Genomic DNA, 19,920 nt, shown 5'->3' on the forward strand with positions numbered 1-19,920 from the left:
AAAGCTGTTTCAAGTTAGTCAAGCGAACTCATAAAAATATAAAATAACTAGAAAGTTATGTTACAGAAACATGAAACTGGCTTTAATGTTTATCATCTTTAATGTTCCTTTTGGAGCCCAAAATCGCTAGGAATATTTTTTTTCTATATCAGTAATAAATGTAGTCAAAGGAGCTTGCAAAGAAAAGCGTCTGGACTTCTTTAAGTTGCTTGAAGACGTTTCACCTCTCATCTGAGAAGCTTCTTCAGCTCTAAGGTCAAATGGTGGAGAGTCCCAGATTTAAACCTAGCGGGAGTTTCCCCCCCACAGAGGGACAAAAGGACCCCCTGATGATCCTCTAATCGCCTGAGCCAAGGTGTGAAACTGGGTGTGGGTCACAATCAGCCAGAGTTTCGGGTGAGCTCATTGTGAAACCTGGCCCCACCTTATCATGCGAATTCCTGAGGTCAGATGGCCCAGGATGTGAGTGGGCGTTAAGGCGTCTGGGGAGGGATCTCAAAACTGGATTATAGATGGCAGACAGTTGGTGTCGCAAACCACCGCCTCTGTTCAAAGATGGTCGCTCACAGTGGACATAGATGGCTTCTTTCACTCCTCTTTCAAACCATCTGTCCTCTCTGTCCAAAATGTGAATTTTGGCATCCTCAAAAGAGTGTCCTTTATCCTTAAGATGCAGATGGACAGCTGCAGTCCATCTGCATCTTAAGGGCTCACCCGAAACTCTGGCTGATTGGGACCCACACCCAGTTTCACACCTTGGCTCAGGCGATTAGAGGATCATCAGGGGGTCCTTTTGTCCCTCTGTGGGGGGACACTCCCACTAGGTTTAAATCTGGGACTCTCCACCATTTGACCTTAGAACTGAAGAAGCTTCTCGGATGAGAGGTGAAACGTCTTCAAGTAACTTAAAGAAGTCCAGACGCTTTTCTTTGCAAGCTCCTTTGACTACGATGACCTGGATGACTGAGAACCTTCACAGACAGTAATAAATGTAATGACTTTGGTATCATTGAAAGATAGAAGATAGAAAATGTAAAGTCAGCCGGTGAAAAAAAGAGAATATTTTTAGAAGCTAAAGTCACAGATATGTTTCTCAGTAACAGCTGAAACCACAGAGGAGCTAACTCACCACACGTGGTTTCAAAAAACCAAGATGGTGACGAATAAAATGCTTCACAGCAGTTTCACTAAGACAGGACGTCAGCTGGTGGCATCGCTGCGGCTGCATCTATCTTTTACACCATCTACGGTCAGGACACTGGTATGTTAAAGCAGCCATGCCCCTAAAACCAGCATCCAAATGCATTTATTTTAAAAAAGATTCAGCATCCTATAAGTTGTTAGGAAGCTTGAGATGATCAATTTAAGCCAATTTCTTCTAAGAGGAAGTAAACAGTAAAATAAAACGGAGGTCTGCAGGAGATTTGTAGCCAGCCTCAAGTGGCCTTTAAAGAAACTGTAATATTTGTCTTTGAAATTTTACTTCATATTTGAGTCTTTGAGGACGCTGCGTGTTGCACTCATTAGCCATAAAAACTAGACGTGGTAATTCAGTTTGGTTGTTCTGCTTTTCTGCCACCAAGTGGCCATAAATTCACCGGGTAATGAAGTCAGGTTATGTATAAGCAATATAAACAAATCCTGTAGCAATTAAACCTGCGGCTGCACATTGTGGTGAATTCACTATTTCTTTTTATCGTGTGTGCGTTTCAGAGCATGACGCACTGCACTTTGTTTCTATAGTTACAGTGCGTTTGATGAAGCGGGTAAATTATCTGGACTAAGGGCCAGAGATGATTTTCTCTGTGAGCAAAGCATATGTTTATCGTTCAAGCCTCAGCTCGCTTTCAAGCTGGACTTTCACAGATCAAATCGGCGGCACACTGTGGAGCTGTGGCCACTGCAGCTATTGCTTTCTCTTCAATGAAATCCTAAAGAAAACGCAGCGATCACAACAACATCCGCCTCCGGGCAGCCTTGCATTGCCATGACAGCACACATTTATAGTGTGGGTAGCCTCGGAGGGAGTGAAGCCTCTAACCCAGGCGGAGATGCTCTCTTCACTCAGTAGGTGTTAGATAATGTGTCCTGTGCAGCTGTCTGTCCTCTCAGCTTGGAAGATGGAGTCTAACGGAGGAAGCTTCTGTCTCAGAGTAGTGGCTCCATGTTTTTTTTAACTCTACATCACGAACCCAACAACACACAAAAAACACTGCTGTTGCAAGTTGTAATTAGTTGGTATGTGTAATATATCACGTGTGCATTCCTGTTAAATGGGAATTATAACAGGAAAAAGTCCATAAAGGTATGTAGTTCCCGAGGGTAAAAGCCCAGCCGTTAGCCTCAGGGAGTCCCCAGATCTGTTCAGTCCTAAGCAGAGATGGGCAGTAACGCGTTACTTGTAACGCATTACTGTAATCTGATTACTTTTTTCAGGTAACAAGTAAAGTAAGGGATTACTATTGCAAAAACAGTAATTAGATTACCGTTACTTTCCTGTAGAAACGCTGCGTTACTGCGTTACTGCGTTGCTAAAACCGTGATTTTTTTTGCGAGAATGTCTCATGACAGTGACGTAAGCGAGTGCGACGTTCGTGGCAACAGCTGTGTGCAGATCAACAATGGATAATATATCGAGTGCAGGAGAGAGTATGAGCGTGCAGCATTTAAAGCGTGGAAGTACTGACCTTACTTTGAGTTTGATTCCATAAAAAGAGACAAAAACATTAGTGTCCGTTGTGCGTGGGAAGAAAACTTCTTTTTACAGCGAAAAAAACCCCTAAACTTCCAAGCAAGCTCCGAGTGCGCTATGACGTAATGGGAAACTCACAGAGAAACTCGCGGATTCTTCCACTGACCGCGGCACACCTGCACCAGGGTAAACCTCCGCCTACCCCACTCCTGCTTTACAGGTGAAAATAGAGCAACAGGACCGCTAGTCATGAACTTTATTTATTTTCTGCTGTGTTTTACTTGCATCTATTTGAAAGACTGAGTGTAAACACACAAAAAAAAATTAGTTTATGTGCTGGAATGTGCAGAAAATAAGTTTAATGGTTAAACAAATTTCTTCAAGTCAAAAATTTAATGTTTGCTTGATGCATAAAGTTAAAAGGTTAAAACTAATAAAACAAGTTTTAAAAAGAGACTTTTCCATTTGATTACATTTTGTATGATGGATTATGTAGAAAAAGTAGAATTGGGCTGAAAGATCTATCACTTTATCACCTATTCAGGTTGTAAATTGTGTTTTTAAAAAGTAACTAAGTAACTAAGTAATTAATTACTTTTGAAAATAAGCAATCAGTAAAGTAACGGGATTACTTTTTTGGGGAAGTAATTGGTAATTAGTTACTGATTACTTTTTTCAAGTAACTTGACCAACACTGGTCCTAAGTGACTGTCATTAAAAGCTGAACACACTGTCTGGTTCTCTGTAAGCAATGCTTCCTCCTTAATAAAACCTGCCCTACTTTCAAGATTGTTCTAGAAATGTTAAACACAATGCCAGCATGACTAAAGACACGTGGATTACAGACTAACTGGCCATTTAAATCCAAAACCAAGCGTCAAAATCTCGGGATGAAATTGAAGCCGATATGTGCAAGTGCCACAAAACTGCAGTTCCTCTAAAGGCCACTTGAGGCAGACTCCTAAAGCAAGTAACCTGTGTTCAAATGTCCAACGCAGTGTCTGATAACAAAATCAGTTTGGGGCTCTAAGAACAGTTTCAAGTGATCAGTGGGTGAATTTTCTGTTTCTTTCTTGATACTTGCAGGTTTAAAGCTAAAAGAGGTGTGGCTACACAGCATCAACGTGCTTTCACTAAGGCTTTAAAGTACAGAAGACACTAAATTGGAAACTGCAAAAACCAAGTATGAATTTTTTTCCACAGTTGAGGACAAAACACTAAACTGTGGATTTAACTCTAAAGACATGGGCACAAAATTATATCCTACACTTTATCTTACTTATTCTGCTGAATAATGGAAGGGAAAGCACCGTGACTCCAGGCTGGTGGGGGCTCCTGCTTTGCTCTACCCACTCAGGCCCCTTAAAGTGAAGAGCTGTGGATACCAAATTGGGGTCCTGGGACCTTCACAAACTCTTGAGCAGGTTCCCAAGAAATAATTTTATTTCACTCACCGGAGGATGGCATATTCTGAAAATATATATGAGTGGCAGTTCTAATCACAGGCTTCACAGCCCACTCCGCCTACAGCTGAGACAGTTATGCAACTCAAACACTAAAACATTTCTGATAACAAGATGTAATTTCCTGGAGAAAAATCATACTAATGTGGCTAAAAGGAATAAACAACATTAATGCAGAACCAGTGTGAAAAACACTCGTTTGTTGGGTGTTTATAAACTCCGCTTTCAGTAATCGAGTTTTTTGTGTGGAAAGTTCAGATGACTCATGGTTACCTACAAGTGTGACTAATGATGTGCTGTTCTTTGACGACAGCAATCAAAATCAATTTTTTAAAAGGGCAAAGTTTTGTTTTGGTTTTTGCTCGTTTTCTTTTTATTAAAATGATAAATTCAAAGCAAAGAATAATCCGTGCAGAGAGTGAGAATCATTTAGAGGGACTGAGTGGGGTCATTTTTGACTCCACTGTGTGTACGGTTCTGATATTTTTAACTATAAAAAGAATTTCTATCATAAATTTGTCCTTTACAATCTGAAGATCTGGAGACAGGACACGACTGGCTGAGGAGGCGACCAGTTTGGGCATCTCTGCTTAGACTGCCGCCCTTGTGACTCATGTAAGCAGCAAAAAAAAAGAATCAATGGACGAATGTTTTCTGAAACGCTTTACGTTTCTCATTATTATCATTATTACTAACTAGCATAGCTCAAGATCACGGTTTGATTTCAGGAGACACAAATGGCTTGGGGGCTGCATCAGGAGGGTCTGCCAGCTTAAATGTGTGGAGTTATCCCTGTGAGTAAGGGAGCAGCTGTAAGTAGCCTTATATTTTATCCAGTAACAAAATAACTTCCTAAATCTGGGATGAAATGGAATCACAAATGACCTCACTCTGACTTTTCAGTTCCTAAAATAGTCCAAGTCAGTTTCATGAGGGCCCACAGTGGTGAATAAGAGTCACATTAATGGCCACACATACACAGCATATATATTTAATGTCAAATGTTTGTCCCAATCAGCTCTCAGTTTACAGGTTCCAGCCTCCATATGTTTGACACCCCTGCTCTAATTGAAGCACTCCTTCTTACAGACTTGTATACCATGCAAGCTATTTCATGTGCAGAGTTCATCAAACCTGATAAACAACAGCATTACGCAGACTTCCACATGTGGTCCAACTGCAAACAGCTCTTGTCTACCAAAATAACCAAAGCCACTAAAAAAGGTCGCGAGCCCCGAGTGTCATGTTCATTTCAGCTGCTTTATTTATCAGCCACAACAACGGGATGGCTTTAAACAGGACTGTACACTTCTATATGCATCGCCTGATACAAGGCAGCACTCGCCTCAGGTTGGATTTTCAAATTAAAAGGACAGTTCACACCAAAAACAAACCCATGCGTTAACACATTGAAATGCTATTTATCCATCTAGATTGTTGTTCAGATCAAATACAGAAAATCAGCACAACAAGCATTCAAACTCTGTGTTTAAGCTAAAGTATTAGCCCGTTTAAGTGTGCATGTGCATCGGCGTGTGACTGTGAGTGTATGTAGGACATTAACGTGCTTGTATCTTTGTGTGTTTCTTAATGTTTTGTGTGTGATGCACTCAGTGCTCCAGCTCAGCGTCCCAGGTGCCCCCTTCATTTGAAGAACAGCAGTTTCTTTATTATTAATGTGCTGGCTTGCAGCACTAGGGTAACAGCCTCTCTGGCTCTGCTCTCCGATAAAACCAGCGCTGCAGTTGCACAAATTAAAGCCCTGGATGTCGTATGAATATTCTGGTCTGTCTGCATGCTGTCTGCAGGAAAATCACAGGAGGCTTCATTTAATATGAGAAATAAATTCCAAGTTTAAAAAGTTGAGCCCAGTTTTCGGTCTTTGCAGGATTTCAGAGGTGGGATGGTGAGGCGAAATGCTCTTTAAAATGTGTACATTTAACTCACCGGTGTAGATGCTAGCATTGGAGGCAGGGATCCCAAACTGAGACTCGATGAATTTAGGGATGAAAGTGATGAAAGCAGTTACGATGGCGCTCTCTGCCGTGTAGGACAGGCTGACAAACAAGAAGGTCACATTGCTGAGGATCCTCACTGCGGCTTTAGGCAGGTCTGGAAGAGGGTGAAGAAAAAAAGACATGAACACAAAGTAAAGCTTTTGTTTTTTTTCTGTCAGCGTCACAACAGTGAAAATAAACCCTTCTGATTTTTGCAAATCCGTTTGTGATTCAGTCTGAACTACAGATGGCTGAGACAGACTGACGAGTTCCCTTTAGTTCAACTGTCCTCATAATCTGCACGCTGTCAAAATGTGTACACATTTGCACACAGGTTTAGAGTAGCTTTTCTACTCTCAGGGGTACAGAAAATATGACAAGAAACAAACAGAGCTGTACTATCACAAAATAAATAAAACCACTCAACTGGGGAAAAAGTGGCCGTAAATAAATATGAAATATTTCACACGGGGGTAAGAGAACCATTTAGCCCTTCAAGGGCTGCCTGTAAAAATCCTCACAATCATGAACAACAGCTAAAATTGAAGCCTTCAATACTACTTCCTTAATTTGGCACTTCAAATGAAAACTTTAACCACCCCCTTGGCTAAATGTTCCTAAATCAGTGCTGTGAAGAGGGGCACTGAAACCAACTCCATTTGGACTTCTCTTTCCAAACTCTGCAGCACTCAGAAGAAAAACAAAGCTTGCAGTAACACGTAACACGTTCTCTTGACTTTGCTGTCAAACCTTTTCATGAGGAGCTGCCTGAGCAACACCGAAGTCTGCTTAAATCATCAAAGATGCTACCGCGATGTAGCAAAAAGTATATTTTTATTTAGTTGCAATCCTGAAGAGATTAAAGCTCCAGCAACAAATGCAGTATGTGGTCATTTCATTGTTTCGGCTTGTGGCTTTCAGCGGGGTCAACACGAAACAAAAACAGGACTTTTGTGGACAACGATCGACTCTAAACCATCTGTTGTTGCCTCACTTGTTGCTGTGCGTGCTGAGATATATAACTGATGGTTTTATATCTTTCTACTCTGTACCCATCCTATTTTAAGAAGTTATTCTCTATACTAAAAGTGTAGCTATATGTGTGTGTTGGGTATATATCCAAAGAACTGTGACTTTAGCACCAGACAGCTAAAATTAATTGACTTTGGCCTCCTGCAAGCTAGGCGCTTAATATCTTTGTATTGGAAGAAAGTGGATGTACCCTCAAGTCATATGTGGGTGAAGGAGATGGCATCATGTATTGTATTGGAACGACTTACTTATATTGTCAGAGGAAAGGGAGTAGATTTTGAAGAAATATGGTTACCTTTAACTGAGTTTCTGAGACATTATGAAGGGAATTAATTTAGAAAGTGATACTTGGTGCTGAGTTTTGGGTTTCTTTGTGTGTGTGTTTTTTTTTTCTTTTTTTCTTTGTTATCGGTTTCTTTGTTTTTGTTGTTTTTATTTTTCGTTCGCATCTTGCTTTGTTTGTTTTACCCATGCTGTGCATCGGTTTTGTTTTATTTTATTATTTATTTATTTTTATTATTATTGTTGTTGTTTCTTTTAATTTATATTTGTTTATTTTGGGACTATGTTCTTTAATATAAATCTCATGTTAACTGTACTATTATTCTTTGCTTGTTCTGTAATATAAAAGTCAATAAACATAATGTTAAAAAAAAAAAAAAAAGTGTAGCTATTGCTTTAACCCGGGCGTCTCGAAACTGAAGCTCTTTAGCTCATTCTCAGTGGAACCGCGTGGCTTTGAAAGAAAACTAGATGATCGTGATTAAGGAAATCATTTCATCCTTTATTGTTTTGGATACTGTTGTGTACTGAAAAAAAAGTTGTTATATTTTGCGTGTCATTGCCTCCATGTATCATCCGGTTACTTATTCTTTTAATTTTGCTGACTAGCTACAGATGCCAAATCCAAAAGAATGAAAGTCAAGGAGGAAAGTCAGAATTTAACAGTGATGTCACTACATCTACATGCTTTGACCACCAACACTGCTGGCTTAGCAGTACGCTTTCAGTCAAAATTACTCCAAATATATTTGGGATTCCTAATGATCCCGTTCCTGTTACTAATTATTAAATTGGGACAATTTTAACGTGGTTAATTGGGACTCACAGGGGACATCTTAGCGTTACAGCTACTTTGTTTCAAAGTAGGCCTAAAAATGCTAACAGCTGTTTTTGTTTCTCTCTACTTCACAACTGTTTCATAATAAAACTGACAAATTCTTTGGTTTAGTCACGTTTCCTAAATGCAAAAAAAACCCCAATGTTACTTTAATGAAAATAAAAAAATTGTGGATTGCAGAGTAGAAACATGTGGTAAAATATATGAATTACTGACATGCTCACAGGGTTATTTACACTCAATAAGCTGTATCACCTTCATTATAATGCTGAAATATGTTTTGTGGCCCCAAACGGATTTTTAGGGTAACATATTTCTCAGAAACGGCTCTGAATAGTAGAAATCTTCCTGCTTTATTCTCTTCTCTGGCAGCTGCAGTTACACGATAAGCCTCTACTCTGTTATTCAATTAGAGGAGGCTGACTTGGGTTCTGCATTCATTAGACTTGAAAGACCGTCTGAACTCGTCTTTAAAGGTCAATAAATTGAACTAAAGAGTTATATTTAAACAGCCCACACCCTCATAGTTCTGGGAAACACTCCTCTAATAGTTGACATCATCGATTTTCCAGTACCTTTGATGTCCTTGCCAAAGCCCATGGACGAAGTGACCGTCTGGGTCTTGTTGTTGTTGCTCTTCTCCTTGAGGACGTCGTCGTCACTGGACAGGTCGTCCAGACTCAGCTTTTTCCTCCTCTTCTTCTTCTTGTGTCGGGGCGGCAATTTCTTGGGGAAGGTGAACATGGGGAAGATGACCAGCAGCATGGCTATGGCGCACAGCAGGAACCCGCTCCACCTACACAGCCCAGAGATTATTGAAGTAAAATATTAAAAACACATGTTTTTATTAAATTCTGAGTCCGTTTTTACTCCTTTTGCTACCAAAGAGTCAACCTCAGACTTGGTATCATCTCGTGTGCCTCATTAATATGCACATAAACTGGTACACCATCATCTTCCTGCTATCATCACCTATAATTCATGTAGAAAGCTCGTGGCTGTTCGCTTGTGAGTCACTGATTATGCTGTCAGTCAGAGGAAGGCATCAGTGAGAGCTCTAAATAGATGACTAACCACATCTCACACACAACAACAGATTTTCAGATGGATGATATGTGCGAAAACGTGACCTAAGGACCAAACACGTCTCGGTTTGGAAGGATTCAAACCCCGAGTTTGTTTTCAGATGCGACCGTGTTGGGAGAGGTTTCCTTCTCTTCTCGCACATTTAACAGAGACGAACAGGGACAAAGTGTATTCTACCCCTCCAGACTTTAACAGAGTCTATTATTTGGTGTTGAGTGAAGTACACTCTGTCTGTTATTACTGCCCGAGTCTATCATACAAAGCCGCCCAAGTGCGTCCGTCCTGCGACTCATTTAATCACAGATGCGCTCACAGCTACGTTGGTCTCGTTGCATCTCTGCACCCACAGTACGGGGAAGCCGAGAGAACAAGATATTCCCGCAGTACAGCCTGTACCAGGAAGAATGCGACACTGTTAGAGTCACATACAGCAAATAAATGATCGACTCTATAATTGGTGGACATACAGTGGGGCAAAAAAGTATTTAGTCAGCCACCGATTGTGCAAGTTCCCCCACTTAAAATGATGACAGAGGTCAGTAATTTGCACCAGAGGTACACTTCAACTGTGAGAGACAGAATGTGAAAAAAAATCCATGAATTCACATGGTAGGATTTGTAAAGAATTTATTCGTAAATCAGGGTGGAAAATAAGTATTTGGTCACCTCAAACAAGGAAAATCCCTGGCTCTCACAGACCTGTAACGTCTTCTGTAAGAAGCTTTTCTGTCCCCCACTCGTTACCTGTATGAATGGCACCTGTTTGACCTCATCATCTGTATAAAAGACACCTGTCCACAGCCTCAACCAGTCAGACTCCAAACTCCGCCATGGCCAAGACCAAAGAGCTTTCGAAGGACACCAGGAAAAGAATTGTAGACCTGCACCAGACTGGGAAGAGTGAATCTACAATAGGCAAGCAGATTGGTGTGAAAAAATCAACTGTGGGAGCAATCATCAGAAAATGGAAGACATACAAGACCACTGATAATCTCCCTCGATCTGGGGCTCCACGCAAGATCTCATCCCGTGGGGTCAAAATGATCATGAGAACGGTGAGCAAAGATCCCAGAACCACACGGGGGGACCTGGTGAATGACCTGCAGAGAGCTGGGACCAAAGTAACAAAGGTCACCATCAGTAACACACTACAACGGCAGGGAATCAAATCCCGCAGTGCCAGACGTGTTCCGCTGCTGAAGCCAGTGCATGTCCAGGCCCGTCTGAAGTTTGCCAGAGAGCACATGGATGATACAGCAGAGGATTGGGAGAATGTCATGTGGTCAGATGAAACCAAAGTAGAACTTTTTGGTATAAACTCAACTCGTCGTGTTTGGAGGAAGAAGAATACTGAGTTGCATCCCAAGAACACCATACCTACTGTGAAGCATGGGGGTGGAAACATCATGCTATGGGGCTGTTTTTCTGCCAAGGGGACAGGACGACTGATCCGTGTTAAGGACAGAATGAATGGGGCCAAGTATCGTGAGATTTTGAGCCAAAACCTCCTTCCATCAGTGAGAACTTTGAAGATGAAACGAGGCTGGGTCTTCCAACATGACAATGATCCAAAACACACCGCCCGGGCAACAAAGGAGTGGCTCCGTAAGAAGCATTTGAAAGTCCTGGAGTGGCCTAGCCAGTCTCCAGACCTCAACCCCATAGAAAATCTGTGGCGGGAGTTGAAAGTCCGTGTTGCTCAGCGACAGCCCCAAAACATCACTGCTCTTGAGAAGATCTGCATGGAGGAATGGGCCAAAATACCAGCTACTGTGTGTGCAAACCTGGTAAAGACCTATAGTAAACGTTTGACCTCTGTTATTGCCAACAAAGGTTATGTTACAAAGTATTGAGTTGTATTTTTGTTATTGACCAAATACTTATTTTCCACCCTGATTTACGAATAAATTCTTTACAAATCCTACCATGTGAATTCATGGATTTTTTTTTCACATTCTGTCTCTCACAGTTGAAGTGTACCTCTGGTGCAAATTACTGACCTCTGTCATCATTTTAAGTGGGCGAACTTGCACAATCGGTGGCTGACTAAATACTTTTTTGCCCCACTGTAAGTATTAAATTGTAGCATTTCTGTTTCTTTTTTCCTTTTTTCCTTAGTTGCATTTTTTCTAAGATCTTTTTAGAAGTGTAACAAGTGAAAAGGTGATAGCAGGTTAATAAGATACATTCATCCAATTGTTGTAGTTTTTATACATAAAAAAGAAAATCATGGTGTTCTGTACAGCAGGAGGCCAGTTTAAGCTAGCTGTAATTCACTAGTAAAAGACCTGAGTTGCTGCTAAGCAGCTAGCCCCAGCTAGCTTAGTTTTGCAATGACCTTTGTCAGATGTAGGGATGGGTATCGTTTAGGTTTTATCCGATACCGGTGCCAAACCGGTACTTTTGAAACGGTGCCGGTGCTTAAAGAATGGAGAACACAAAATTGGTCATCACCAAAGGGTTAACTTAGAATCCACCCCAGGTACCAACTAAAGTGTGTCTCTAGCACTTTCATTAAGAAAGACACTACTGAACTGTACTGTGTTAATGAACTGAAAGTTAGTGACCTAGGGGTTCTGCTGGACAGCTCTTTCAAATTTAACAAACAAGTGTCTTCAGTAATCAAATCTAGCTTTTACCAGCTGCGCCTTATTGCTAAGGCTAAGCACTATGTCCCTCACAAAGATCTTGAAAAGCTCATTCATGCTTTTGTGACTTCTAGATTGGATTACTGTAACTCCCTCTACTTTGGTCTTCACTCCGCTCTCCTTCACAGACTTCAGCTTGTCCAGAATGCTGCGGCTCGCCTTCTGACTGGCACTAGAAAGCATGCCTCTATCACCCCAGTTCTTATTGATTTGCATTGGTAAGTATCGCATTGAATTTAAAATATTGTTGCTCACCTTTAAAAATATAAATAATTTAGCCCCTCGTTATCTTGCAGATCTTCTTAGTCTATATGTCCCTGGGCGAGCCCTCGGGTCTTCAGCCCAATTACTCCTGGCTCAGCCTGGATCTAGACTTAAATCTAGGGGTGACCGTGCTTTTGCCCTGGTTGCACCGAATCTGTTGAACAACCTTCCTATCGCTATCCGTGCGTCAGACTCCGCTTTATCTTTTAAATCCTGTTTAAAAACTCATTTATTCAACATAGCTTTTCCATCTAGTTAGCGTCCCTGTTTTATATTTGGTTCAATTTCTTATTTATGTACTTTATCTTTTAGCTATATCTGTTCTTAGTAACTTTGTTCTTATATTCCCTTTTATTGTTGTATAATTAGTGCCCTTAACCTGATGACATATGTGGTACTTTGTTAATAGTCTTTTATTTATTGTCTTAATTTTCCTGTTTTTATTGTAAAGCACTTTGGTGTACCGCTGGTCTTTTAAATGTGTTATACAAATAAAGTTGTATTGTATTGTATTGTACTTAGGTAAGACAGTTTATTTACCACTAACACTCTGAGAAACTGGGGATAAAAACTCGAAGGATACTCTTCAGTGCCCCGTTTGTGAGCTTCAGCACTAAACCCAGTGAATCACACTGAAGACACAAATGTTTAACTTACTGTGTTGGTAATAGTAGTGATACTCACAGAGTGTATTTGCTTTAATGGAAATTTATATAAAAAACCACCGACTTCAACATACACACATATTTTACATTTCGATGGGCTCGTGGCAGACTCTTCTCACCAGTTTCCAATGAAGCGGGGATCACTCTGGTCGATGTTGACAACAGTCTTGGGGTCCACGTAAAAGCCGATGAGGACTCCACCCAGCAGGTAGCCAGCTGCTGGGCCCAGCGCTCCCATCACGTACATGATGGCTGAAAAGAGCAGAGAGAAGCAGAGAGCTCGAACTTTAAATGTGTGCGAGTTTTGGCCGAACATCAAAACTACTTTTAGAGTTGAACAACATCCAGCAGACACAAAGCAGCCTCGTCATCTCACTGGAGTCAGTTCAGATAAATCAACTCCAACATTCATGCATCTTTTCTGCTTTGTTTTGGTCTCGATCTCTATTGAAGGCCATCAAAAGCTCTTATCTTTGACTGTGCTGTCTGGTGCTTTGGAAGTTTTTTAATGTGACCAAAACTGAGCTAAAACATGAACTGTGAACGTGTTTGAGAAAATCTGTTTGGATATTTTGTAGTTCCTCTCTCTCACATGTAGCACAAAGCAGGAAGAAGTCATTTAAATGGTAAATGGCCTGTATTTGTATAGCGCTTTTACTAGTCCCCCCTAGGGACCCCAAAGTGCTTTACACAACCAGTCATCCACCCATTCAAACACACATTCACACACTGATGGAGGCAGCTACAGTTGTAGCCACAGCTGCCCTGGGGCAGACTGACAGAAGCGAGGCTGCCATATCGTGCCATCGGCCCTTCTGGCCATCACCAGTAGGTGGTAGGTGAACGACCGAGACTGTCCAAGCCGGGGCTCGAACCGGCAACCTTCCGATTACAAGGTGAACTGCCAACTCTTGAGCCACGATTGCCCGGATTTAACACAAATTTGCACTATTTTTGTATGTATTAAGTGAGAAAACTGAAGGAGGCAGCACACGACACGACATTAGCTACAACCAGGATCCCAAGACTGATGGGATGGTGGCAGGTTAGGAAACGGCTAAAATCGATTCTTTGTCAGACACTTCCCTTTTCCTGCAGTGCCACTAGACTAGTTTTACTGCAGCACATGTCCCAGAGTTCATCTGCTGCCCCTCAATAAATCCTAAACTTTTTTCAAGTACCTATAATTGACAGAGGAATGATTTAATACTGTGAGTACTATGACTGGATTTCATTTTGGCTACGTTCACACTGCAGGTCTTGATGCTCAATTCCGATTTTTTGATCAAATCCGATTTTTTTGTCGGCTCGTTCACACTACAAATAAAATGCGACAGCAAACGCGCTCTAGTGTGAACGCTCAAAGCGGCCCGCATGCGCAAAAGAAGACGTCACACACAACGCGCTCTGTTTAGACCCAGAGCAACAGTATTGTTTGACTGATGGCCCTTAATATAAAGACTTCGGACTTCATGTTTCCAATTTTTGCTTTAAGTTATTTTGTTATTAAATAATAATGTAAATAACCTAATAATGATCCTTATTGCTGTTTTAGAGGAGCGGTGCTTCAAAGGATAGTTGCAGATTTCTGTCAGAATCTGCAGATTATACAGTACAAATAAAATGTTCACGTTCCTCCAACGTTGTCTTCCCAACAGTTTCACCGGATGGCCAGGAAGCGTTCGCGATGTCTTCTCCGGCGCTGATAATCAGCGTCTGTCTTGTGTCGGTGACGTAAAAGACGGATTTAATGCGACTTGACCATCAAACAGAAGTCGCTTTCTAAAACATCAGATATGTATCTGATTCAGTACCACATATGAAAGTGACCCAGATCGGATTTGAAAATATCGGATTTGTGCCGTTCACACTGTCAGACCATGATCGGATATGGGTCGCATAGGGTCAAAAAAATCGGATTTGATGCGCTTTCGCCTGCAGTGTGAACGTAGCCTTTGTAATGAATGCTGAAAAAGCAACCATCCATCCATAGATTGTATAAAAAGGTGGCTATACCACTACATACACATAACTTTTTTTTTTAATCTATAAAGAAGGGCCTAAAAATACCATTTAAAATGGGTTTTTGTGAAGTTGTCAATTATGTGTGACTAGAACACTGGTTCATCTCTTGTGATAGGAGCCGTTTTTATGCTGCAATGACTCATAGGTCAGTGTTAAGGGGCTTAACAAACAAAAAACATTTCACTGAAAATGGACAGGTACGAGGACTGAACTGAAAAAGAGTGAGCTTTGCATTAGTGGGCACTGCTCTGCCATCATGGCTGAAAGTAAAAACCCGAGGTTGAACTTAAAGCTAATAAATGCTGACTCAGAATGCTGACTACTCCATTAGCATTGAGAACAACCGGTACAATTACAGCATCGTGCATTTTGTTTAGCTTCTGTGTCAAAGTTTAACTATTACACTGAACTCAATGACATTTGTCAAACTGCAGGCCTTATGCAACACTAGAACTAATCTAGCCATTTACAAAAGGTCGTGTGTGTGTGTCATGTGTGCAGATCATATGACTGTGCAATCAGGGGGCTGCTGAGGCTGCGAATAAGATTTCTCCAATTAGAGGGAATTAAAATCTTTAATTCCTTGGCTGGAGTTGAAAGCACTTAAGAACTCAAAGCTGGGCCAGGCACTGGAGGAACCTGAAAATTATCTGAACCAAAACTGTCCCGGGAGTCCTGGGAAATACTGGAAGCACTGGGTTTCCGTCAGTGATGGCTTAAACTGTTAACTTCACTTTAGTTTTGTTTTGTTTTTTTCTATTTTTTTATTGTTTACTGTTGTTAAGTGAACACGACATATATTTTCTGACATCTGTCTTTTACATTTTTGCTACTAATCAGCAGCAAATGATACAAACTTTGACCAACAAGTATGAGCGTTTAAAGTTTACTTGCTTATACTTTGTTATCTGTCCTTTTTTTGTGGATACTCATTTCGTAGAATAACTGAGATGTTTTTGGAACATGTCTGGAAAGTGAAAAGGCACTGTTCATGTTTAACTTCAAATCACTAATTTAGTCCTGTGATGATTATTTCAGTCATATTAGTGCTTGTGAACGCGTAACATGGTTTCCACTGTGTTTGTGGCCTGGAAGTGACTCAGTCAATCTAAATACAAACAGTACGGTGCACGGGGCACATGAATGACACTAAAACTGAGATGTTTGTCTCTTAACACAGTTGTAAATGTTGTGTTCCTGTTCTTTTAACCTTCTTTTAAAGAATCAAAGATGTCCATAATGACATTTTTTTATTTTTTATTTTATTAAGCTGCCAAACTAACACTTAACAAGATGCACTTAACTTTCACTTATGTAGCATGCTTTTACTTCAATGTACTATATGAAGGTTTAAAAGCCTTATTATAAATAGTGCAAATCAAACAACTTGCCACTCTTACAGTGATGTTACGTTTTTGATCATGTGCTGAAGTGTGTAGTTGTGGATACTTGTTAATTAATAAAGAAATAATTTGATCTTCCTAAATACAGAACACTTCTGCAGTAGCTCTTCACAGGACGGACCAAGTTTAAGTTGTGGTTGATTCTTGCAAATATGTGTTTTTTCCCAGTGTTTGCATGGGTAATCACAGCCCACTGTTACTAACACCCTTAGAGTAACTGCTGAGTTCTGTTCTGTGTTCATGTTGAGAGTTTTTATTTCAATGAGACAAGAGCTGGGATCTCTCTCTCACTACACACGACACTTAAAACAGGCTCTTTGACTTCAGTAAACAATATTAGGTTCATTTTCTTTATCTTCCCCCAGTCATGCAAATTTTGCATGTTCTTCCTGTGTCCAGTGGGTGTCCTCTGGTTTGCTTTCATAATTCAAAGCTGTTTAAAGATAGGCTCCAGCACCCCTAACGGCACTAAGATGGATAAGCAATTAAGAGGATGGCTCGATAGATGACCGGTGTGCATAACTTTTTCAGTGTTTTTTTCCCCTCTCACGCTGCACTGCTGCTCTCTGTCACTCTGAAGCATTGCTGCTCAGTCACAGAACAAACAGGGCACAGAGAGAGCTGTTGCTCAGCTGAGTTACAAAGCAGTAAGTCACTACCCAGAGATTTATTTCTTCTTTTTTGCTAGATCTTTTTGGGAGAAACAAAACTCAATTCAATAGGTTGGAAAAACAGTTAAAAAGTAGTTAAATGTCTTGATAAACCGCCAAGACTAGCTACAGTGTAATGACTATAGCTGTGCCACATCTTATCGTATGTGATAAACCTGTGAATATTTTTATGTGACATGTGTCATATGTGATATCATTGCTATAGTAACACCATGTGTTTGTGTTTCCTAGCCTCGGCATGTCTGACAGCAAGAGCCAAGAGAGAAGGTGGAAATGACTGATGTGTTACATGGAAGAAAAGCAGGACTTATACAGCACACCTGCTCAGTTCTTGATGAGTTACAAAGTTATGTTACTTTGCTTATTATAAAAGAAACATGTTAAGCTGTTATTTTATACGTCTCCTTAAAATTTCCAGGGAAACACCACCTGTACTTCCATTTGACTCGTGCTGTGTTACAGTGCTGCTGCTGCCACCCTGTTTCAGTAAACTCGCAATTCAATTTCGGTAGTGTGTCATCACTGACAGCAGCTCGTTGAAAAATGCCCCTCATTACTGAAACTTCAGTATTTTTTTTCTATATCGTCATAAATATTAGTATCGCAAATTTTCTTGAACTATAATGACAACATTTTGATATGGTATTAATTATTATTTTTAAAAACACTTTATTCAACAGAAACATTTTCAATAATAAAAACTGACTGTTGATAATCCAGACTTATGTATAATTTTAAAGTCTCATTCCCATAGCCAATAATTCACGTGATGTATCTGATCTTCTCAGAGGCTTTCAGCTCACCCGTTATAAATACAGCAGACTTGCATGGTGTCAAGACTTAGAGTGTAGAATAACTACAGAGGAATGGCAAAAAGCCTGCTTGAAAGCCCAAACACAATCTATAAACACCCAATTTAAACTAATCCAGTATAAATGGTTAATGAGAACATATCACCCCAACATTATTAAACAAATTTGACCCCAAAACTCCGGACATATGTGTTAAATGTGGGGAAAAAGGCACACTGATGCATTGCCTGTGGGAATGCTCAGAAATCCAAAAGTTTTGGAAAGAAGTTTTAGATGTAATTGCGCATATTACAAGTGTCAAGCTGAATCTATGTCCTAAACTATGCATCCTAGGAATTTTCCCAGCTGAAATCCAGCTGAGCAAAGTTAACCAAAAAACCACAATCTTCCGAAATATAGCATAGCCAAATCACGGAGATCCTTTAGTAGACCACACTTGAGAACTTGGTTGTCGACACTGTCAAAATCCCTTGCTTTGGAGAAACTTACGTCTATGATAAAGGGTAAACATGCTTCCTTTAAAAAAATGTGGGGAAATTTTTTGTTATTTTTGGAAAGTGAGGAGATGATCGATAGTGAACAGAAATGACTATATCCATTCAACCTGTATGGGAGAAGTAGTGTTGCAGCTGTCAAAGAGAACCTGGTTGGCCTGCGAGTGCTGGACCTCTCAATAGAAGGACAGGAGAAGAGATGTGAAATTAAATGGACTGGAACTGAAGAGGACACAGCTTATCGTTGCAACTAACTTGACACCCTTAGACTAAACTTCAGCCCGAAGCCCTGGAATAATGCACTTAAACCTAATGTCTCACTATGTTATACCTGTTTTTTTTCTGGAGCACTATCTGTTAACCCTTGTTTTTTTGTGGGGTTGTTTTGTTTTGCTTTGTTTTATTTATCTATCTATATATTTTTTTTCTGTAATAATATCTGAATGATCTACATGGGAGAGTATGTATAACTATATCTATGTGTTTCCCTAACACTGTTCATATACGATGTACATACATTACTATTATACACTCAAATTTTTTATTAATTTTTATTTGAACTCTCTCTTCCTGTTGGTTAAAATGTTGTCGGAAAAGCAATAAATAAATCTTGGAAAAAAAAAAAAATACAGCAGTATGCTGCTCATCTATACTATGTTGATTTTCTGACAAGGTTAATAGTTACTTCAAATAAAAATAACAGTATAATAATTCCCTCAGCTACATTTTGAAAACTGATCAATATGTACCTGCCTGCCTGATTTCTCAAAAAACCCCAAACACTCAGCAAAATGAAAAGATTCAGCACACATTCCTCATTTAGGGAGCGTTTCCCAATCAAATCAACACATTCCAGAAATGCCGGCAGCAACGTGAGCACTGCAGTTACTCATCTGCACAGCATCTTGACAGAACCACAATGTCTGTCTCTCCATGCCATCCTTCCACTCGATTATTATATCATCTGACTGAGAGAGCCAGACTCTGGGATGATAAAACAGAGTGATGGGATTGAGGGCTCAGGCCTTCCGAGGGGACCCGTGGATAATCCCTTACGAAGCAAAAGAAGAGGGAAAACCCTCGGCTGGCAGGCTGCCGTGTTGCACAACGTGATGCAGTAACGTGACTGTCTTCAGAGGGATAAGAGACGAGCACGCTGCCGGTCGTAGGTCAGGCAAACGGGCCCAGCTGAGATATGAGGAGCCAGCAAGAAAGTGAGAAAAATAAAAACTGAAAAGAAGATAATGAATCATACAAAGAAAGACAGACTGTGACAGCGGAGATGTGAGACCTTCATTAAAGTTTTATGATAAAGTAGTCAGGGACCAGAAGGATGATGGCTTTTCTTTGCTGCTCTTTATTTCCAACGTAGGCTGGAAGTCAAATCTTAATACATAACCATTAAGCACCAAAAACTTTTCTAAAAGCCTCTCAATCATGTGTTTTAGTTATATTAAGAATAGGGCTGAGCCATATGATACCGTTCACAGTAATACCGGTATAATTTTGGGCAAGGATAAGAAAATGAAATATCGCGATAGAATATGG

At 40.4% G+C, this 19,920-nt stretch overlaps 1 protein-coding gene across 2 annotated transcripts in view; it reads right to left on the reverse strand.

Annotated features, from left to right (window-relative positions):
- The window catches only part of LOC146497172 (solute carrier organic anion transporter family member 5A1-like), a 59,246-nt gene that overhangs the window by 16,189 nt on the left and 23,137 nt on the right, over positions 1 to 19,920 (reverse strand). For both annotated transcript variants that reach the window (XM_085140640.1, XM_085140641.1), the window contains exons 3-5: positions 13,087 to 13,219; positions 8,880 to 9,100; positions 6,103 to 6,267 (exon numbers count right to left, since the gene is read on the reverse strand). In XM_085140640.1, the coding sequence (XP_084996766.1) occupies positions 6,103 to 6,267; positions 8,880 to 9,100; positions 13,087 to 13,219 (519 nt within the window). The remainder of the gene's footprint in view (positions 1 to 6,102; positions 6,268 to 8,879; positions 9,101 to 13,086; positions 13,220 to 19,920) is intronic.

This window comes from Neolamprologus multifasciatus, chromosome 18 (genome assembly GCF_963576455.1).
Source record: "Neolamprologus multifasciatus chromosome 18, fNeoMul1.2, whole genome shotgun sequence".
NCBI lineage: Eukaryota > Metazoa > Chordata > Actinopteri > Cichliformes > Cichlidae > Neolamprologus > Neolamprologus multifasciatus.